Source organism: Tursiops truncatus, chromosome 12, assembly GCF_011762595.2.
Source record: "Tursiops truncatus isolate mTurTru1 chromosome 12, mTurTru1.mat.Y, whole genome shotgun sequence".
NCBI classification, from domain to species: domain Eukaryota; kingdom Metazoa; phylum Chordata; class Mammalia; order Artiodactyla; family Delphinidae; genus Tursiops; species Tursiops truncatus.
In genome coordinates this window covers 14,228,081-14,250,162 of record NC_047045.1, presented here as the reverse complement: position 1 = coordinate 14,250,162, position 22,082 = coordinate 14,228,081, and the positions used below count along the sequence as shown (strand labels likewise).

The window sequence follows — 22,082 nt, the reverse complement described above, 5'->3', positions numbered from 1 at the left end:
TTGGTTAAGGTAATGTCTGACAGGGTCCTTTACTGTAAAGTTACTATTTTTCCCTTTCCATGCTTTATTCATAGAAGGCAAGTCACTAGGTCTAGCCCATAGTCACTCAATAAATACTACATTATTTATTTTGTTGCTCAAATTGTTCTAGCTTTGGCTATTGAGACTTCTTTCAGGTTGGATCTTATATCCCTTTGACATCCATCCATCCTTTTATTTTTTGAGCACTTCCTTACCTTCTGGTTCAAGATGCTATAGGCTCATGTCGTGGCTTCCCTGCCCAGCCCTAGAATCAGCCACTTCACTAAGAAGCTTACCATCTTTTCTTTGAGATTGCTATTTAGAACCAAGACCTGGGTGTTGAGACTGCTCATCACTACTCAAGTGTCATTCTGTGTAGGCCCTCTCAGTGGACAGAGTTTGATAATACATTTATGTGTACAAACTCACATATACACATACATCTACAATTGTTTCTGTATCTATCCATGTGCACATATTCCAAGCTAAACACGAGTTCACCTTGATGTTTCCAACTCTCATTAAGAACCACAGAGTTCATTCTAACCTTCCCTTCTTATCTGTAACTTCCCTCTACAATAGTGAGAAACCTGGCTCCCATCACCCACCAACCACTTACTATTTTTCAAGCCTACTATACATGTAAAGCAGTTTCAGAACTGTTAACCAGCATCCCCTTGGAAAACAAATTTACTAACTGGAGGATAGTATTTACGTATCTTTCATCTTTATCCTTAGTTTCTAGTAAAATACAATTTTCCAGACTTACTTAGGATACTCCTCTCACCTCCCACCCCCATGTTCAGTGCAGTTATTTCACTCATTTGTAATAGAGTTAGGTTCATCTGTCACAGTCTGGATTTTGTTCTGGAACTAATCTTTTTTCGATGTCTTTTTTTTTTTCCAATTTGCATACATTCATGTTCACTCTTTGTGATTTACAGTTTTATGGGTTTTGACAAATGTATTCACCACCCCAGAACCACAAAGAATAGTTCTTTCCCTTGAAAAGTTCCTCTGTGCATCTCCTTTATAGTCAACAACTTTGCCATCCAACAACCCCTGTCCACTGATTTATGTCCCTATAGTTTTCCTTTTCCAGAATGTCACATGAATGGATCATAAAATATAAACCTTTTGGATCTGGCTCCTTTCACTTATAATATCTAAGATTTGCCCATGTTCTTCTGTCAATCAATAGCCTGTACCTCTTTACTGCTGAAAAATTTTCCAATGCACGGATGTAACAGTTATCCATTCCCCTGTTGAAGACATCTTGGTCGCTTCCAAGTTCTAAAGTTTTAGTTTTAGCAATTGATGAATAAAGCCGCTATAAACTGCTTGCACAAATTTATATGTGAACATAAGTCTTTAATTCTTTTGTGGGTTAATGGTTCCCATGGTAGTCTAACTTTATAAGGAACTGTAAGACTCTTTCGAAGTGGCTGTACCATTTTGCAATCTCATCAGAAATGAATGAAAATTTCTGTTCTACATCTTTGCCCGCATTTGCTATCATCAATGATATTGGATTTTAGTCATTCTAATAGGTGCATAGTGCCATCTCATTGTGGTTTTAATTTGCATTTCTTTAATGACAATGTCGAGGATCTTCTCATGTGTTTACTTGCCATCTGTATATATTCTTTGGTGAAGTATATGTTCAGATATTTTGTGCTTTTTAATTGAGCTACTTGTTTTTTTATTATTGAATTGAGTTCTTTATATATTCTTGATGCAAGTCCTTTATCAGATATGTAAGTTACAAATTATTTTCTCCCAGTCTGTAGAATGTCTTTTTTAAGACTTTATTTTTTTGGCGCAGTTTTAGGTTCACAGCAAAATTAAGTGGAAAGTACAGAGATTTCGCATACGCCCCCTGCCCCCCACATGCACAGCCTCCCCATTATCAACATCCTCACTAGAGTGGCGCATTGGTCACAACTGATGAACCTACACTGACACATCATGATCACCCAAAGTCCATAGTTTACATTAGGGTTCACTCTTGGTGTTGTATATTCTGTGGGTTTGGACAAATGTATCATAATATGTATCCACCACTATTGCAGCAAACAGAGTATTTTCACCACCCTAAAAATTCTCTGTGCTCTGACTCTTTATTCCTCCCTCTCTCCCAAACCCTGATCTTTTGAATGTCTCTATAGTTTGCCTTTTGTAGACGTGTCATATAGTTGAAACATTACCATATGTAGCCTTTTCAGATTGGCTTCTTTCACTCAGTAACATCCATTTAAATTTCTCCCATGTCTTTTCATGGCTTGATACCTCATTGCATTTTGGCACTGAAAAATACTCCATTGTCAGTTTATTTATCCAGTCAGCTTCAGAAGGACATCTTTGTTGCTTCCAAGTTTTGGTAACTGGATTGTCTTTTCATTTTCTTAACAATTTCTTTCACAAAGCAAAAGTTTTTAATTTTGATAAAGTTCAATTTACATTTTTGTTTTTTCATGGATTGTGCTTTTGGTAATGTAACTAAAAAGTCATTTTCAAACCCAAGGTCACATAGATTTTCTCCTTTACTTTCTTCTTCTTTATGTTTTACATTTAGGCCTATGATCCATTTTGAACACATTTTTGTGTAAGATGTGAAGTACTTGTTGAGGTTCACTTTTTGCATATGGACATTCAACTGTTATGACACCATTTGTTGAAAAGACTCTCCTAACTCTACTGAATTGCATTTATACCCCTAGTGTTTTCCTCTCTGAGGAGGAAAAAATTCTTAGAAGCAATTTCGTTTAGTTTATCCCAGTGACTCTTAAAGCAAATGTGTGTAGTTTAAAAGCAATATATGTAAGATAGTTACCTTGCTTATAAATGTAGTAACATATTTAATAAACATTGAAATTCCAAATATTATAGGGAATGAGGAAATAAAAATTGCCTCTTGGCAATCAGACTGAGACGTTCTAAGCAGAATATAAACAGTTTTCAACAGGACACAGACAGAACCAAAGTTTCTAACAGAAACTAACTGAACTGCAACAGCAAAAGTGATTAACATTCTTTCTCTGCTTGATTGCTGCCTTTACAGAAGCCAACTCTATCCTAACTTTAATCCTCTGGGTTTCCTGTGAAAAAAATAGCCAATCACCAAACTGCCCCTTCTTCACTGATCCTTCCTTAGAACCACTCACAGCACAAGTCCAAAACCTATAAGAGGTCTCTCCTTACTCCCCCTTTTTGAAACACTCTTAAGGTCCTTTGAGATGCATTCTTGTTTGCTACATCATGCTAAATAAACCTAAATTTGTTTCGCTATAGACATATTCCTGATGTGTTTAGCTGGTGGAATCCCACACAAAGCATGAGATTTTTTTGTTTATCTATAGGGCAGTGGAACTCAACCAGAGGGTGTTTTGCTCCCCACAGGACATTTGCTATATCTGGAGATATACTTGATTGTCACAATGGGTTGAGAGAGTACATGGCTGTGATGCACTGATTAGACAAAGTGAACAAGTATCCTTGTTTACCAGGAACTGAGGAGATTCCTGAGACATAGGGCTTTCAGTTGTAAAACTGGGACAGTCCCAGGTAAACTGGGATAAGTTGGTCACCTTATAGGTAGTGGCCAGGAATGCAGCTAAAATATTCTACAATGCTCAGGACAGCCCCTCCCAACAAAGAATTATCTAGTCCAAGATGTTAATAATAGTGCCGACATTGGGAAATCCTGCCATACTGGTGATAAACTAAAAAATATTAAAATATACAAACCTAGTCCATTAAGTTTTCCCAAGTAAGCTACTGATATTTTATATTTAAATACAAAAGACAGAGTTTTAAAATACAAAATGGTCAATATAAGAATAACTATTTAAATCTATGAAAGAAGCAAGGTAACATTCTAAATAGCCATAAAAAACCACATGTTATTATAGGAATAAACTTAAAAAGGGTAAACAAAAGAAAACCATAAAAGTTTACAGAAAAAAAGCTCGAATGGACTAGGAAAACTACTGTAAACTCAGCAATTCTCCTGAAATTAATATATAAACAATACAATATGAACAGATATTTTATTTATAGAATAAAATGTAGAATTTTCCATTGTCTGGATTTCCTGATAACGTCCCCATGGTGTCGTTTAACATGTCCCTTGCAGGAAACCTTTTCAGTAGAAGAGTAATGAGGGAAGAACTTGCCCTACAAATGTTTTACAAAGATGTAATAATTTAATGTGGTACTAACACAACAAGGTGACCAAAAGAACTACAATAATCTGAAATAAAGAATGTCTGAATACCACAAATATAATACCAGTAACATTTCAAAACAATAGGCACAACAAAACAATATGGAATCCTCATATCTACATTCTGCCCCTACTCTCTCTGAGCAGCAACTATGTGGTTCAAGGTAAGCCCTGACAGGTCTAAACCATTCAGGATTACACATCTAACTTGCCACAGAATTACGTTAAAAAATGGGCAGAAATCAAATCTAATCTAATTAGTGTATAGCATTTCTCTGGCCACAAAGACAAGTTGAGGTTGTCCACTTAGAGTGAACTACAGGAATTTTTATTTTTACGTGGTTGCAGGAAATACGAACCATTGTCTTTCTCTTTATGGTACCGTATGTCATGAAAGCCTTGGGAGTGGGGCAGTCATTTTGGTATCATACAGAAAGCTGCAGGTAAAGCCAAGAGAACTACATCAAAATAGAGCCTTGACCATTGCATAAGTGAAAACCATAATACAACTTGACCATAAGGTCAAAAAAAGCAATACTTTTTGTTTTTAAGGTCAGTTGAGTTACATTCTTGCACATGCAGTAAGGGAAAGATAGACTTCAATAAAAGATTTCGATATAGAAATAGACTTCAATAAATGATTTCGGTAAGTACAGCAACTTACCCATTTAGGAGAAAACAAAACTCTTTTCCTTATACCAAAATAAATTCCAAATGTAGTAAATATTTAATGTACTACAAAGGGTCTCTAAAATTTCCAGGAAATATTAGTTAATGGTTTTATGGCCTCAGGCTTGGGAAGGACCCAATAAGCATTACACCAAAGTCAGAAAACATATTGAAAACATTAATGAATTTGACTAAATAAATCTTTAAAATTTTGAACGTTTAATACTGTAAACAAAGTTACATGGCAAATATGAAATTGGGAAAATTTTTGCACTATATGAGAGCTATTGATAATCTTAATTTTTAAAGTTCTCATAAATTAGTAAAGAAAAGATAAGAGAAAATCGGCAAAATATTATGAACTGGCAATTACATGAAAAAATTTTAACCTCAAATGTAAAAAAACCAAAGCATAAGAAATAACAACATTTTTTGGACTACTGAACTGGCAAAGTTAAGAAGAAAATAATGCCTACTGTGCCAAGGATGTATTTCTAGTGAAGAATATATTTCTTCCTTGAGTGTAACTTTTCATAAGCCTTAGAAATATGCATAAGCCAGGAATTAATATCAAAAGAACATAATGAATAACATGTATAAATACCTAACAAGGATATTCATTTTGTCACCATTTTTTTTTTTTTTTTTTTTTTTGCTGTACGCGGGCCTCTCACTGTTGTGGCCTCTCCCGTTGCGGAGCACAGGCTCCGGACGCGCAGGCTCAGCGGCCATGGCTCACGGGTCCAGCCGCTCCGCGGCACGTGGGATCCTCCCGGACCGGGGCACGAACCCACGTCCCCTGCATCGGCAGGCGGACTCTCAACCACTGCGCCACCAGGGAAGCCCTTGTCACCATTTTTAATAATGAAAAACTGAAGCCAACTCATATGATATGTTCCGTCTATTCCTACCACTCCCTATCTTTATTTGGGTGCACCCAGAAAGACTCTGAGACAAGGATTTGAGTACAAGCAGTTAATTTTTAAGATGATTCCAAGAAACACCACAGCGGAGTAGGAAGTGAAACAGAGAAGGAAAGAAAGCCGTTGAAGGGTGTGTTGTCAAGCAGTCGCTAGTGTGGGCAACTGAAACTTACTCCTGCAGAGAAACTCTGGGAGCTGGGGTAGAACACATGCCTTAGAGCTATCCTCCCCAAGGGTGAAGGAATCTGGAGTCTCTTTCCACTCACTACCCTCAGCTGTTAGTTGAAGGCTGCTGGAGCAGGGGGAGGGGCTGTTAATTTTCTGGTAGTGTTTTCGGGCCCACCTGTAGGTAGAGTGGCTTCCTGCAGCCAGGGAAAGCTGTCAGAGAATGCACAAGTGTTGGCAGACATAAGGCGGGCCTGCATGTACACCAATGTGAAGAGCCAAGGGAAACAAATGTGGGGTATCAACAGCATCTGCTGCATCCTCTACCTGAAACTCAATCACCTGCTGCCAAGACAATAAAGCAGCAACATGCTATAGTGGTTAAAGAGCGTGGCTCTGAGGTCAAAGTTCTTGACAGGAGTCTAAACTCTACCACTTCCTACCTGTGTGATCTTGGTCAAGCTACCTGCTAATAATCACTCTGGTCCCGAGAGTTCTCATCTGTAAAACAGCCACTGAGATACCAGTCTCATATAGCAGGAGTGAATATCAAATGAGATAACATTTGTAAAAAGTCTAGCAATAGTAAGCAGTTTTTTATTATCAATAATATCCAACCCCTCAGGATGGCACACAAGGCCTTCCTCCCTGCTCTGCCTACAGCTTTATTCCTCAGTCTGATCTCTTAATTCCCCTCCATTTTCTCCAGGCACTCCTGGGTTCTAGCCATGCTGAACTGCATATAGTGCTTTGAACACATACACTTGCTGCATTCTAGGGTGGAACTGAAATGCTTTCCCTTCAGCCATGGTTTAAGACTTGATACAAGTGTCACTTCCACTATGAAATCTTTCTGGAATTCCTCAAGTAAAATGAACATTATTCCCTTTCTTACTCTGCTGTACTGTATCATGTACATACTTTCATCACAACACTACATATTAGTCTAGTCCTATAATGAGACTCCTTCAGCACAGTGCCTAAGTTTTACTCATTCTCTATTTCTGGTGTCTAGCAACATGCCTGAGGCATCCATTACACATTTATCAAAAAATACAATTATGAATAGGCAAACATTGGAGCTTACAGCCAATGGGGGGAACATACAAACCAGAAAACAAAATAATTACATGTTGTGTTAAATGCTATTTAAAAATGAAGTGATAGGGAATGTTTAATAAGTGTTTTATGGTTGAATGGTAAATACTGCTTAGAACTTTAAAACTTTTTTCCATGAAAACAACACTAAAAATGAGGGTTATGCCTTCACATGTGAAACTATATATCACCATAAAACTATATGATCTACATGATTGTTGAACTAATAGTTTATTCATTTAGTGCTTCATTCATTTTTTTCTTTTATTCATTTAAAAACCATTTTCTAAGTACACATTATGTGATGTGTATGAAACATAATCCATCAATACAAAGCAACCAAGAGATAAAATGGCCTGTGCTCTGGAGAGCTTCAGAATTTGGAGGAGAGACAAGGAGAACAACAATTATAATATAGAGTGATACGTTTTATTAAAGGTGGGGAATGGAGTGTGGTATGACAGGGACTAGTGCTACGCTAGGAAAAAACTGCTCAGGAGGTGAACTTGGGCTGGATTTTAAAGGAAAAAAATGGGAGTCAGTTAACGAGGGGAGAGAGATGACAGGAAATGACAGAAAGTTAGGCTCCATCTATTAAGCAAAAGAATTTGGAATATGAGGGGCCCTTTAAGCAGGGGAGTGATGTTTATAAACCCAGATTTTAAGGTTAAAATGATGAAAGACTTTGTGAAGACACATTATAATTCATCCTGGAAAGTAATATAAATTAATTTTTGCGTATCTACTGAACAAATTATTTACATGACTGCTTTCCTCCATCAGCAGAGATAACTGGGAGATTAATGACCTTTGTATGTCTTGTCTTGAGCACTAAGTCTAAATGTAATTATAAATTGGATGTAGTGATTTATGTGGTTTTACATATTAGAAGTTACAGCCATGTGAGCTCAGTATACATTTTAAGTAAATAACTTAAGAATTAGTTATATTATTCAAACAGGCCTGTAGCACTGGCAGCAGCTTTTGTGAGAAAATATTTTTCTATATATTAATTCACTTTATTCACATAATTTATAATTAGCATTAGAATTCTTCTAAACTGTAAAATCATTTAGAGACATCTTTTCAAAATGTCTTTTTAAATAACTCTTATGTTTATAAATGCAGTACAAATGTATTTTCTCCTTAAAATAAAGACTTGCTTTTTCAGGGTATGTCATTTCTAACAAAAGCACTTTTATGAATTCAATGTTGGGAGGGCATAAATCACAGCTCTGGCCTTTAGAGTCCTATGCTCTAAAATGAGTGAACTGAGACAATGACCCATGCTGTGCTTTCTCATTCTCTTTCATTCTAATTATCCGGAGCCTAGGCTAGTTGGAAGAAACATAGATTTTGGTTTCAGGAACACAGAAGTTCAAATACAGCCCTGGCTGAAGTTCAGAGCATTACTTAACTTCCTTAAATCTGCAAAGTGGGGATATTAAAACCTGCCTAACAGGGCTGTTGTGCTGATTAAATAAGGCTGGTTCATTTTTTTCTTCTTTTCTTAGAAATAGGCTTAAAACAAGATTTATTTAGCTATGTGTCTCATGGACATCTCTGGTAAGTAGAAGTATTTCATATATGTGGCATCTACAATATACTGGCTTAATTTTCTTTTTAAGCTACAAAAGAAAAAATTTGGAGAGATTTTTTGAGTCTTTATAAAAAATGACAATGGGTGCAATTCCACACCCCCTCGCGGGCCCCACATTATTGTTTGCATAAAAATACTGAAGTATCACTTCATGCAAAGCTTTACCAGGGGGAAGACCTTCAAGATGACGGAAGAGTAAGACGTGAAGATCACCTTCCTCCCCACAAATACATCAGAAATACACCTACATGTGGAGCAACTCCTACAGAACACCTACTGAATGATGGCAGAAGACCTCAGACTTCCCAAAAGGGTCTTGGTGCTCCGGTGGGGAGTCAGCCTATGTCTCTGAGGTGGAGAGCCGAGTTCAGGACACTGGTGCACCAGAGACCTCCCGGCTCCACGTAATATCAAAGGACAAAAACTCTCCTAGAGATCTCCATCTCAAAGCTAGGACCCAGCTCCACTCAACAACCAGCAAGCTACAGTGCTGGACACCCTATGCCAAACAACTAGCAAGACAGGAACACAACCCCACCCATTAACAGAGAAGCTGCCTAAAATCATAATAAGGTCACAGACACCCCAAAACACACCACTGGACGAAGTCCTGCCAACCAGAAAGACAAGATCCAGCCTCATCTACCAGAACACCAGCACCAGTGCCCTCCACGAGGAAGCCTACACAACGTACTGAACCAACCTTAGCCACTGGGAGCAGACACCAAAAACAATGGGAACTACAAACTTGAAGCCTGAGCAAAGGAGACTCCAAACACAGTAAGTTAAGTAAAATAAGAAGACAGAGAAACACACAGCAGATGAAGGAGCAAGATAAAAACCCACCACACCTAACAAATGAAGAGGAAATAGGCAGTCTACATGAAAAAGAATTCAGACTAATGATAGTAAAGATGATCCAAAATCTTGTAAACAGAATGGAGAATACAAGAAGCATTTAACAAGGACCTAGAAGAACTAAAGAGCAAACAAACAATGATGAACAACACAACGAAAGAAATTAAAAATTCTCTAGAAGGAATCAATAGCAGAATAACTGAGGCAGAAGAACGGATAAGTGACCTGGAAGATAGAAGAGTGGAAATAACTACTGCAGAGCTGAATAAAGAGAAAACAATGAAAAGAACTGAGGACAGTCTTAGAGACCTACGGGACAACATTAAACGCACCAATATTGGAATTACAGGGGTCCCAGAAAAAGAACAGAAAAAGAAAGGGACTAAGAAAATATTTGAAGAGGTCATAGTTGAAAACTTCCCTAATATGGGAAAGGAAATAGTCAATCAAGTCCAGGAAACACAGAGAGTCCCATACAGGATAAATCCAAGGAGAAACACACCAAGACACATATTAATCAAACTATCAAAAATTAAATACAAAGAAAAACTAATAAAAGCAGCAAGGGAAAAACAACAAATAACATACAAGGGAATACCCATAAGGTTAACAGCTGATCTTTCAGCAGAAACTCTGCAAGCTAGGTGGGAGTGGCAGGACATATTTAAAGTGATGAAAGGAAAAAACCTACAAGCAAAATTACTCTATCCAGCAAGGATCTCATTCAGATTCAATGGAGAAATTAAAACCTTTACAGACAAGCAAAAGCTAAGAGAATTCAACACTACCAAACCAGCTTTACAACAAATGCTAAAGGAACTTCTCTAGACAGAAAACACAAGAGGGGGAAAAGACCTACAAAATCAAACCCAAAACAATTAAGAAAATGGTAATAGGAACATACATATCGATAACTACCTTAAATGTAAAGAGATTAAACGCTCCAACCAAAAGACATAGACTGACTGAATGGATACAAAAACAAGACCCGTATATATGCTGTCTACAAGAGACCCACTTCAGACCTAGGGACACATACAGAAAGTGAGAGGATGGAAAAAGATATTCCATGCAAATGGAAATCAAAAGAAAGCTAGAGTAGCAATTCTCATCTCAGACAAAATAGACTTTAAAATAATGATTATTATAAGAGACAAAGAAGGACACTACATAATGATCAAGGGGATCAATCCAAAAAGATATAACAATTTTAAATATGTATGCACCCAACATAGGAGGACCTCAATACATAAGACAAATGCTAACAGTCACAAAAGGGGAAATCGGCAGTAACACAGTCATAGTAGGGGACTTTGATACCCCACTTTCACCAATGGACAGATCATCCAAAATGAAAATAAATAAGGAAACACAAACTTTACATGATACATTAAACAAGATGGAATTGATATTTATAGGACATTCCATCCAAAAACAACAGAATAAAACTTTTTCTCAAGTGCTCATGGAACATTCTCCAGGATAGATCATATCTTGGGTCACAAATCAAGCCCTGGTAAATTTAAGAAAATTGAAATCATATCAACTATCTTTTCCAACCACGATGCTATGAGACTAGATATCAATTACAGGAAAAAATCTGTAAAGAATACAAACACATGGAGGCTAAACAATACACTACTAAATAACCAAGAGATCACTGAGGAAACCAAAAAATACCTAGAAACAAATGACAATGAAAACACGATGACCAAAAACCTATGGGATGCAACAAAAGCAGTTCTAAGAGAGAAGTTTATAGCAATACAATCCTACCTCAAGAAACAAGAAACATCTCAAATAAACAACCTAACCTTACATCTGCAGCAATTAGAGAGAGAAGAACAAAAAACCCCCCAGAGTTAGCAGAAGGAAAGAAATCATAAAGGTCATATCAGAAATAAATGAAAAAGAAACGATAGCAAAGATCAATAAAACTAAAAGCTGGTTCTTTGACAAGATAAAATTGATAAACCATTAGCCAGACTCATCAAGAAAAAAAGGGAGAAGACTCAAATCAACAGATTTAGAAATGAAAAAGGAGAAGTAACAACTGACACTGCAGAAATACAAAGGATCATGAGAGATTACTACAAGCAACTACATAACAATAAAATGGACAACTTGGAAGAAATGGACAAATTCTTAGAAAAGCACAACCTTCCAAGACTGAACCAGGAAGAAATACAAAATATAAACAGACCAATCACAAGCACTGAAATTGAAACTGTGACTAAAAATCTTCCAACAAACAAAAGCCCAGGACCAGATGGCTTCACAGGCAAATTCTTTCAAACATTTAGAGAAGAGCTAACACCTATCCTCAAACTCTTCCAAAATATAGCAGAGGGAGGAACACTCTCAAACTCACCCTATGAGGCCACCATCACGCTGACACCAAAACCAGACAAAGATGTTACGAAGAAAGAAAACTACAGGCCAATATCACTAATGAACCCATATGCAAACATCCTCAACAAAATACTAGCAAACAGGATCCAACACCACATTAAAAGGATCATACACCATGATCACATTGGGTTTATCCTAGGAATGCAAGGATTCTTCAATATACGCAAATCAATCATTCTGATAAACCATATTAACAAACTGAAGGAGAAAAACCATATGATCATCTCAATAGATGCAGAAAAAGCTTTCGACAAAATTCAACACCAATTTATTATAAGAACCCTCCAGAAAGTAGGCATAGAGGGAACTTACCTCAATATAATAAAGGCCATATATGACAAACCCACAGCCAACATCATTCTCAATGGTGAAAAACAGAAATCATTTCCTCTAAGATCAGGAACAAGACAAGGTTGCCCACTCTCACGACTCTTATTCAACATAGTTTTGGAAGTTTTAGCCACAGCAATCAGAGAAGAAAAAGAAATAAAAGGAAACCAAATCGGAAAAGAAAAAGTAAACTTGTCACTGTTTGCAGATGACATAGAGAATCCTAAAGATGCTACCAGGAAACTACTAGAGCTAATCAATGAATTTGGTAAAGTGGCAGGCTACAAAATTAATGCACAGAAATCTCTTGCATTCCTATACACTAATGATGAAAAATCTGAAAGAGAAATTAAGGAAACACTCCCATTTACCATCACAACAAAAAGAATAAAATACCTAGGAATAAACCTACCTAAGGAGACAAAAGACCTGTATGCAGAAAACTATGAGACACTGATGAAAGAAATTAAAGATGATACAAACAGATGGAGAGATATACCATGTTCTTGGATTGGAAGAATCAACATTGTGAAAATGACTATACTACCCACAGCAATCTAGAGATTCAATGCAATCCCTATCAAACTACTAATGGCATTGTTCACAGAACTAGAACAAAAAATTTCACAATTTGTATGGAAACACAAGAGACCCCAAACAGCCAAAGTAATTTTGAGAAAGAAAAATGGAGCTGGAGGAATCAGGCTCCCTGACTTCAGACTCTACTGCAAAGCTACAATAATCAAGAGAGTATGGTACTGGAACAAAAACAGAAATATAGATCAATGGGACAGGATAGAAAGCCCAGAGATAAACCCATGCACATATGGTCACCTTATTTTTGACAAAGGAGGCAAGAATATACAATGGAGAAAAGACAGCCTCTTCAATAAGTGGTGTTGGGAAAACTGGACAGCTACACGTAAAAGAATGAAATTAGAACACGCCCTAACACCATACACAAAAATAAACTCAAAATGGATTAAAGACCTAAATGTAAGGCCAGACACCATCAAACTCTTAGAGGAAAACATAGGCAGAACACTCTATGACATAAATCACAGCAAGATCCTTTCTGACCCACCTCCTAGAAAAATTGAAATAAAAACAAAAATAAACAAATGGGACCTAATGAAACTCCAAAGCTTTTGCACAGCAAAGGAAACCATAAACAAGACGAAAATACAACCCTCACAATGGGAGAAAATATTTGCAAATGAAGCAACTGACGAAGGATTAATCTCCAAAACATACAAGCAACTCATGCAGCTCAATATCAAAAAAAGAAACAACCCAATCCAAAAATGGGCAGAAGACCTAAATAGACATTTGTCCAAAGAAGATGCACAGATTGCCAACAAACACATGAAAGAATGCTCAACATCATTAATCATGAGAGAAATGAAAATCAAAACTACAATGAGATATCTTCTCACACCTGTCAGAATGGCCATCATCAAAAAAATCTACAAACAATAAATGCTGCAGAGGGTGTGGAGAAAAGGGAACCCTCTTGCACTGTTGGTGGGAATGTAAATTGATACAGCCACTATGGAGAACAGTATGGAGGTTCCTTAAAAAACTAAAAATAGAACTATCATATGACCCAGCAATCTCACTACTGGGCATATACCCTGAGAAAACCATAATTCAAAAAGAGTCATGTACCACAATGTTCATTGCAGCTCTATTTACGATAGCTAGGACATGGAAGCAACCTAAGTGTCCATCGACAGATGAATAGATAAAGAAGATGTGGCACATATATACAATGGAATATTACTCAGCCATAAAATGAAACGAAATTGAGTTATTTTTAGTGAGGTGGATGGACCTAGAGTCTGTCATACAGAGTGAAGTAAGTCAGAAAGAGAAAAACAAATACCGTATGCTAATACATATATATGGAATCTTAAAAAAAAAAAAAAGGTTCTGAAGAACCTAGGGGCTTGACAGGAATAAAGACGCAGACGTAGAGAATGGACTTGAGGACACGGGGAGGGGGAAGGGTAAGCTGGGACGAAGTGAGAGAGTGGCATGGACATATATACACTACCAAATGTAAAATAGATAGCTAGTGGGAAGCATCTGCATAGCACAGGGAGATCAGCTAGGTGCTTTGTGACCCCCTAGAGGTGTGGGATAGGGAGGGTGGGAGGGAGCCGCAAGAGGGAGGAGATATGGGTACATATTTATATGTATAGCTGATTCACTTTGTTATAAAGCAGAAACTAACACCATTGTAAAGCAATTATACTCCAATAAAGATGGTTAAAAAAAAAAAAAAAAGCTTTACCAGGTTGGAGGAAGCCCTGTTTTTCACTTGCTAATTTCGTGGTGCAGAATAAAACAAATGATCTGGTGTCTAGCACACTACTTAGGCAAACATTTACATCTAATATTTCATGTTTAACACTTCGTCATTTCAACGTTAAAAACAAAATTATTGCAGCAAATATCGCCAAATAAAACCCCATTCAATTTGAATTCTTTTATTTTACAAGTCTCTGCAGCTGATAATTACTTTCATCAGGAAGGATGGGCCAAAGATTCACTCTGCCAGGTCCTCGAGCCTTCTAATGCCACCGATGACACCAAAGTCCCAGACGCTCCCCACCCCCCAACCCCCGCCGCCGGGTTTTCTTGGGCAGGCTAGAAGCTCCTCGCCCGCGGAGCTCTCACCTGCACGCCCTGCTGCTGGAGGGTCTGCGTGATGTAGTCCAGGCGGCGGCAAACGCTCTTCTTGGCCTCGGCTGCCGCCTCCTTGGTGCTGCTCATCTGCACGACCACCTGCGCCCGGTCGGGGGTCGCAGACACCTCCGCAGTGCCGCTTACATGCACCTCGCGGGTGGCAGTCTGGGTCTGCGCTGAGGAGAGAGGGCGGCGGAGGCCGGGCAGCGTCTCTCCGCCCGAGAGCAGATAGTTCTCCCGGCCCCGGTCAGCCCAGGGAACCAGTTCCACGAATACCCGGGACTGAGGGGCTTGTTGCCCCGACATAGTGAGGGCAGCTGGGTTTCCATAGCAACTCAGAGCCTACGGCGGCCGCACGGGCCCAAGCGCGTCAGGACTTGCTCCTCCGCGGCGCAAAGAATGCCGGGATGAGCTTGGAGGTCCAGGAGCTCGTGGCGCGAGGTACTTAAATCCTTGCGGAGCGTCTTAACGCGTCTCCTTTACAAGTTGTTGGCTGAGCGGGTCGCTCTGGTTTTTAACTTGTTTACCTTACGGCCTTTATAAACCGTAGCGAGGTTTCTCCGCGGCTTCCTCTCAGTGAGCTCCCATTTCCACGCGCTCCGTCGGCCTCGGCCGGCCACGTACCTTGCCTGCCTCGGAAGTTTCCTGATAGGCCCCGCGGCGCTTTTATCTTTCTCTAATGCCAGTCTGCGATTGTCACAGCTTTGTCTTTCCTTTTGTCCGACTTTACCATTTTACTTGGGCACAGCTTTTTGGACCGCGCAGCACCTCGGATCGCCAGAGATTTGTGTTGGAATGAACAGCTCTTTACTAGTTTGATCTTGGAAGTTTATGATACCTCGAATCTCAGTTTCATCGTCTATAAAGCTGTGTTGATAATACATTCACATTTGCAGTGTGGTTATAAAGTGTTTGCCATATGGAAAGCAGAAAATAATGGATAGTAGTAATAGCTAAAGCTTTGGCATGCTTTTCAAGTCTCTTGAATTTTCTCTAAAATTCCTGGAATGGTTCTGGCCTTGAATAAGGACAGGCGAAACTCAAGCGGTAGCAAAGCACATACAACTGGACATTACAGGGCCTGTACTACTTAGTTCTTGTCAATACCCTTTGCTTGGCACAACAGAATCCTTAACCCAGTGACCTGCATTAAGTAGGTTTTCTTCTTACCAATAAGTAATGATGTACAAAAATAGCCCTCCTATACCATGAGGAAAAAAATTTTTTTTTGGATAACTAATTTAAAAAAAAAGGACAACTATTCTCTTGAAAGGAGCCTGAACAAGCCAACTGACAATCTTCAGGTAGTTTCCTCTCTATCATTTTTCTTTTATTTCTAATTAGTATAATTCAATTAAATCAGATGGTACCCCCCCACCTTCATTTGGCTCATTACTGGGTGAAGTAGTTTTGTATATATTTATTTTGATGTTTAGCTAAAAACAATTATATGTTAGTATTTTAATTTAAAAACTTTCCCACCATAATTTTTTAAGTAATTTGGGTCACCCAAAATAATGTTTCTTGAATTTCGTAGAAAATTCTTTTTCTTTAATGATAAATGTGGAAAAATATAATCTCCAAAATGAACTATTGAATGAATGAATGTCATAAGTAAGAAGCAATAGGAGTTTTAAGTGCATATAAATATTTAGGGTATGATAAAAGTAGGTTTTAAATAAATGGGAAAATGAGTAAGTGGTACAGGGATAATTGGTTGGCTATGTGAAAAAAGAATTGATCTGGATCTTACATCAGGCACTAAAAAAAAATTCAGATGACAAAAAAATAGTAAGAACATGGGTGAATATATATATAATTCTGGGAATGAGAAGAACTTTCTAGGCATGATTTCAAATGCAGCAACTGTAAGAAAAGGTCTGAAAAATTTGACTACACTGAAACAACTTCAGTATGTGAAACAAAACAAAAAGATGAGGGGGCAAATAAATTGGGGAAAATGTTTGTGTAAAAAGCGAATAGTCAATGTTTAGTGAGCTCTTACCAGAATAAAATGAAAGAAAACTGCATAATGAACACAGAGGCAAACCGCTGGTTAGTCAGGGCTGCCATAATAAAATACCATGGAGTGGATGGCTTAACAGAAATTTGCTTTCTCTGGAGGCTAGAAATCCAAGATGAAGGTGTTGACAGGTTTAGTGTCTCCTGAGGCCTCTCTCCTTGGTTTGCAGACAGCCTTCTTACTGTGTCCTCACATGCCTTTCCTATGTGTGCAAGCATCCCTGCTATTTCTTTATCTTCTTATAAGAATACCAGTTCTGTTGCATTAGAGCTCTACCCTAATGACTTTATTGAACCTTAATCTCCTCTTTAAAGACCCTGTCTCTAAATATAATCATATTGGGGGTTAGCACCTCAACGTATGAATTTGGGTGGTGGTGGGGACACAATTCAGTCTAAAACACAAGCTAGTAATGCAGAAACACCAGTAGTCTATAATGAGAAAAAAAATTTAGTAGTTAAAAAATGCAGATTTTACAATAAATATCCTTTTTTTTGGACTGTCATTTTGGAAAATGACAAAGGAAGTAGGAATGGAGGTGGAATAGATAAAAGATTAATTTTGAAAGAAGAATGGAATAGTTCATGGTGAAAGAACTATATAGTAAATAAAAGAGAAGGATAAACCAAAGCTGACTAAGGTTTCTAGTCAGGAGAACTGGGAAAATGAGAATGATAAGAGTATGTCCATTGTTCAGCTAACAATGACCTAGTTCTCCTTTAGAGTCAATGCTGAGCCTCTAGCAATCATTTTTAATAACATGACTCTTGACTTTGTACTTTACACAATTTGATTAGATGTGCGTTACACAATTTGATTAGATGCAGAATAGGCACTTGATTCCAGCTAGGCCAGTTAGAGGTTTTTTGTTTTTATTATTCATGGGAATCTATATTTACACCAATTTTAAAAATTCAGTCTCTCAGATGGTGGACCATGACACACACACACACACACACACACACACACACAACTTTGAGAGATAATAGATTTGCCATTTTTCACATACCATTTCTAGTAGAGAAGCAGAAAATGTCAGTGTGTCAATGTATAGAGAAAAGGAAAGAAAAGAGAGAGGAAGTCACTCAGAGAGGAACAGAGATGAGATTAAGAATCCAAATGCAGTTTCAATTTATGTTTATAGAATTTTCCTTAGTCCTGTCTTCATTCCTGGAGTTCTATAAAATATTCCTGTATCCTTATCGTAAAATCTCACCTGCCTTTTTTTTAATGCATAAGTAGGTTGATTGAGTTTTATGTTATCTTAAAACTAAGCATTTTGACTGATAACAGTGGACAATAGAGGAGGATTCAAAGAAGACTTATATAGCTTTCAGCCATAAGGAATTTATAGAGCACCACACAAAGTGGATCATTAGGTGCACGGTTCAAAGCTTCACTCTTGGAGAAAATTTTGCTTTTCACTGTCATTCAGTTGAATGATTGTCATGCAGCTATTTTGCATTTCCAACTAGAACCTGTTTATCTAGGCAGCCTACCCATAAACCTATCCATAAAACCACAGGCTTTTCCCTCTTCCTTTAGCATTTTATACAAGAAGCCCTATATAACCATTGGTATGAGCTGAGAATGGTGTTATAGTGCAACCTTGGTGAGTGGCATGGGAGTCTGAGTAACCTCTTCATTGAGCTTGCTTATGTCCTCTGGTCCTGCTCATCCTTCCTTTTGTTAATGTGATGTATCACATTGATTGATTTGCAATATTGAACCATCCTTGCATCCCTGAAATAAATCCCACCTGACAATGGTGTATGATCCTTTTTGTATATTGTTGAATGCAGCTTGCTAGTATTTGTTGAGGATTTTTGCATCTATATTCATCAGAGACGTTGGCCTGTAATTTTCTATTTTGTAGTGTCTTTGGTTTTGGTGTCAGGGTAATGGTAATTAATTAATAATAATTAATGATAATGTGGCCTTGTAGAATGAAAATGGGAGTGTTGCCTCCTTTTCAATTTTTTGGACTAGTTTGAGAAAGATAGGTATTAGCCTCTCCTTTTTATATTTGGTAGAATTCCCCTCTGAAGCTGTCTGGTCATGGAATTTGCTGAGAGTTGTGTTATTTATTTATTTATGTATTTATTTTATTACAAGTTCAGTTTCACTACTAGTGATTGGTCCGTTCAGATTGTCTATTTCTTCCTGATTCAGTCTTGAGTGGTTGTATGTTTTTAGAAATTTATCCATTTCTTCTAGGTTGTCCAATTTTTTGGCGTATAACTGTTCATAGTATTCTCATGACTTTTTGGATCTCTGATATCAGTTATTTCTCCTCTTTCACTTCTTATTTTGTTTATTTGGATTCTCTCTCTTTTTTTCTTGATGAGCCTGGCTAAAACTTTATCAATTTTGTTTATCTTTTCAAAAAACCATCTCTTGGTTTCATTGATATTTTCAATTTTTTTTGGTCTCTATTTTATTTCCTCTTTGAACTTTATTATTTCCTTCATTCTGCTGACTTTGGGCTTTGTTTGTTCTTCTTTTTCTAATTCCTTTAGATAGTAAGTTAGGTTGTTTATTTGAGATTTTTCTTGCTTACTGAGGTAGGCCTATATCACTGTAAACCTCCTTCTTAGAACTGCTTTTGCTGTATCTGATAGATTTTGGAAAATTGTGTTTCTATTTTCATTTATCTTCAGGTATTTTCTGATTTTCTTTTTCATTTATTCATTGACCAAATAGTTTCTTAGTAGCATGTTGTTTAGTCTCTACATGTTTGTGTTTTTCCCATTTTTCTTTCTATAATTGAGTTCTAGTTTCGTATCACTGTGGTCAGAAAAGATGTTTGATATAATTGCTATCCTCTTAAATTTGTTGAGAATTGTCTTGTGGCCTAGCATGTGATCTATCCTGGAGAACATTCCATGTGCATTTGAAAAGAATGTGTATTCTGCTGTTTTTGGATGGAATGTCCTGTAGATAGCTATTAAGTCCAGTTGGTCTAATATGTCATTTTTAAAAACATTTTTATTGGAGTATAATTGCTTTACAATGGTGTGTTAGTTTCTGCTTTATAACAAAGTGAATCAGCTATACATGTACATATATCCCCATATCTCCTCCCTCTTGTGTCTCCCTCCCATCCTCCCTATCCCATCCCTCCAGGTGGTTACAAAGCACTGAGCTGATCTCCCTGTGCTATGTGGCTGCTTCCCACTAGCTATCTATTTTATAACATGTCATTTAAGACTGCTGTTTCCTTATTGATTTTATGTCTGGATGATCTGTCTGTTGACATAAGTGGGGTGTTAAAGTCCCCCACTATTATTGTGTTACTGTCAATTTCTCCCTTTATGTCTGCTAATATTTGCCTTATATATTTAGATGCTCCTATATTACGTGCATATATGTTAACAAATGTTATATTCTCTTCTTGTATTGATCCCTTTATCATTATATATTTCCCTTCTTCATCTTTTGTTATAGACTTTGTTTTAAAGTCTTTTTTGTCTGTTATGAGTATTGCTCCTGCTTCTTTCTTGTCATTTCCATGAAATATCGTTTTCAATTATATCACTTTTAGTCTGTGTGTGACTTTAGTTCTGAAGTGAGTCTCTTATAAGCAGTGTGTAAATGGGTCTTTTAAAAAAATTTATCCAATCAGCCACCTTATGTCTTTTGATTGGAGCATTTAGTCCATTGACATTTAAAGTGATTATTGATAGGTATATGTACTTATTGCCCTTTTGCTACTTATTTTCTAGTTGTTTCTGTAATTCTTTACTGTTCTTTTCTTTAGGTTCTTGTGGTTTGATGATTTTCTTTAGTGCTATGCTTGTGTCCCTTTCTGTCTTGTTTTTGTGTATCTATTGTAGGTTTTTGATTTGTTGTGATTATCATGGGGTTCATATACGTTGACTTATAAATATGTCTACTTGTTTTAAACTAGTAGTCATTTTAGTTCAAACACATTCTGAAAGATCTACCATTTTTACTCCCTTCCCTCACATTTTTTGTTCTTGATATATTTTAACCTTCATGTTTATCCCTGTATTATTTGTTGTAGTTATAGTTGATTTTTACATTGTTTGTCTTTTAATACTAGCTTATTTATCTGATTCATCCTCAGCCTTTACTATATATTTGCCTTTGCTAGTGGGATTTTTCCTTTCCTATAGATATTTCTTGTTATAGCCTTTTCTTTTCCACTTAGAGTAGATCCTTTAACACTTCTTTTATGGTAGGTTCAATATTGATGAACTCTTAGTTTTTCCTTGTCTGAGAAGTTCTTTATCTCTACTTCAATTCTAAGTGATTATCTTGCTGGGTAGATTTTCCTAAGTTGGAGGTTTTCCCTGTTTAGCACTTTAAATATACCATGCTACTCTCTTCTGGCCTGCAAATTTTCTGCAGAAAAATAGCCTTATTGGGCTTCCCTTGTATATGACTCTGTTTTTCTCTTGCTGCCTTTCAAATTATCTCTTTATCTTTTGTCATTTTAATTATGATATGTCTTTGATGATGTCTGTTTGGGTTCATCTTGTTTGGGACCCTTTGTGTTTCCTGTACCTCACTATCTGTTCTTCAGGTTCAGGAAGTTTTCAGCCATAATTTTATCAAATGCATTTTTGGCCCTTTATCGCTTCTCCTGTTGGGACCCCCTATAATGTGAATATTGGTACTGTGTTGTTGTCCCAGAGGTCCCTTAGACTATTTTTAAAAATTTGTTTTTCTTTTTGCTGTTCTTATGGGTGATTTCCGTTATTCTATCTTCCAGATCACTTATGAGTTCTTCTGTATCACCTAGTCTGCTGTTAATTCCTTTTCGTGTGTTTTTCATTTCCATTATTGTGTTCAGTTCTGAATGGTTCTTTTTTATATTTTCTAGTTCCTTGTTAAAATTCTCATTGTGTTCATCTATTATTTTCCCTTATTCAGCTAGCATTCTTATTATTCATGCTTTGAACTCTTTATATGGTAAATTTTTCATTTCTGTTTCATTAATTGTTTTTTCAGGAGTTTGCTCTTGTTCTTTCAATTGAAAAATTTCTCTGTCTTCTCATTTTGCTTAACTTTCTCTGTCTCTGTGAAATTTTTTGAAACAGT

The 22,082-nt window shown here is 37.1% G+C and overlaps 1 protein-coding gene across 1 annotated transcript in view; it reads right to left on the bottom strand.

The window, feature by feature from the left end:
* Positions 1 to 15,416, bottom strand: part of IRAK1BP1 (interleukin 1 receptor associated kinase 1 binding protein 1) — a 35,969-nt gene extending 20,553 nt beyond the window's left edge. The window contains exon 1 of the mRNA XM_019929324.3: positions 14,984 to 15,416. Within this exon, the coding sequence (XP_019784883.1) occupies positions 14,984 to 15,298 (315 nt within the window). The 5' untranslated portion in view covers positions 15,299 to 15,416. The remainder of the gene's footprint in view (positions 1 to 14,983) is intronic.
* Between the last annotated feature and the right edge of the window lie 6,666 nt (positions 15,417 to 22,082).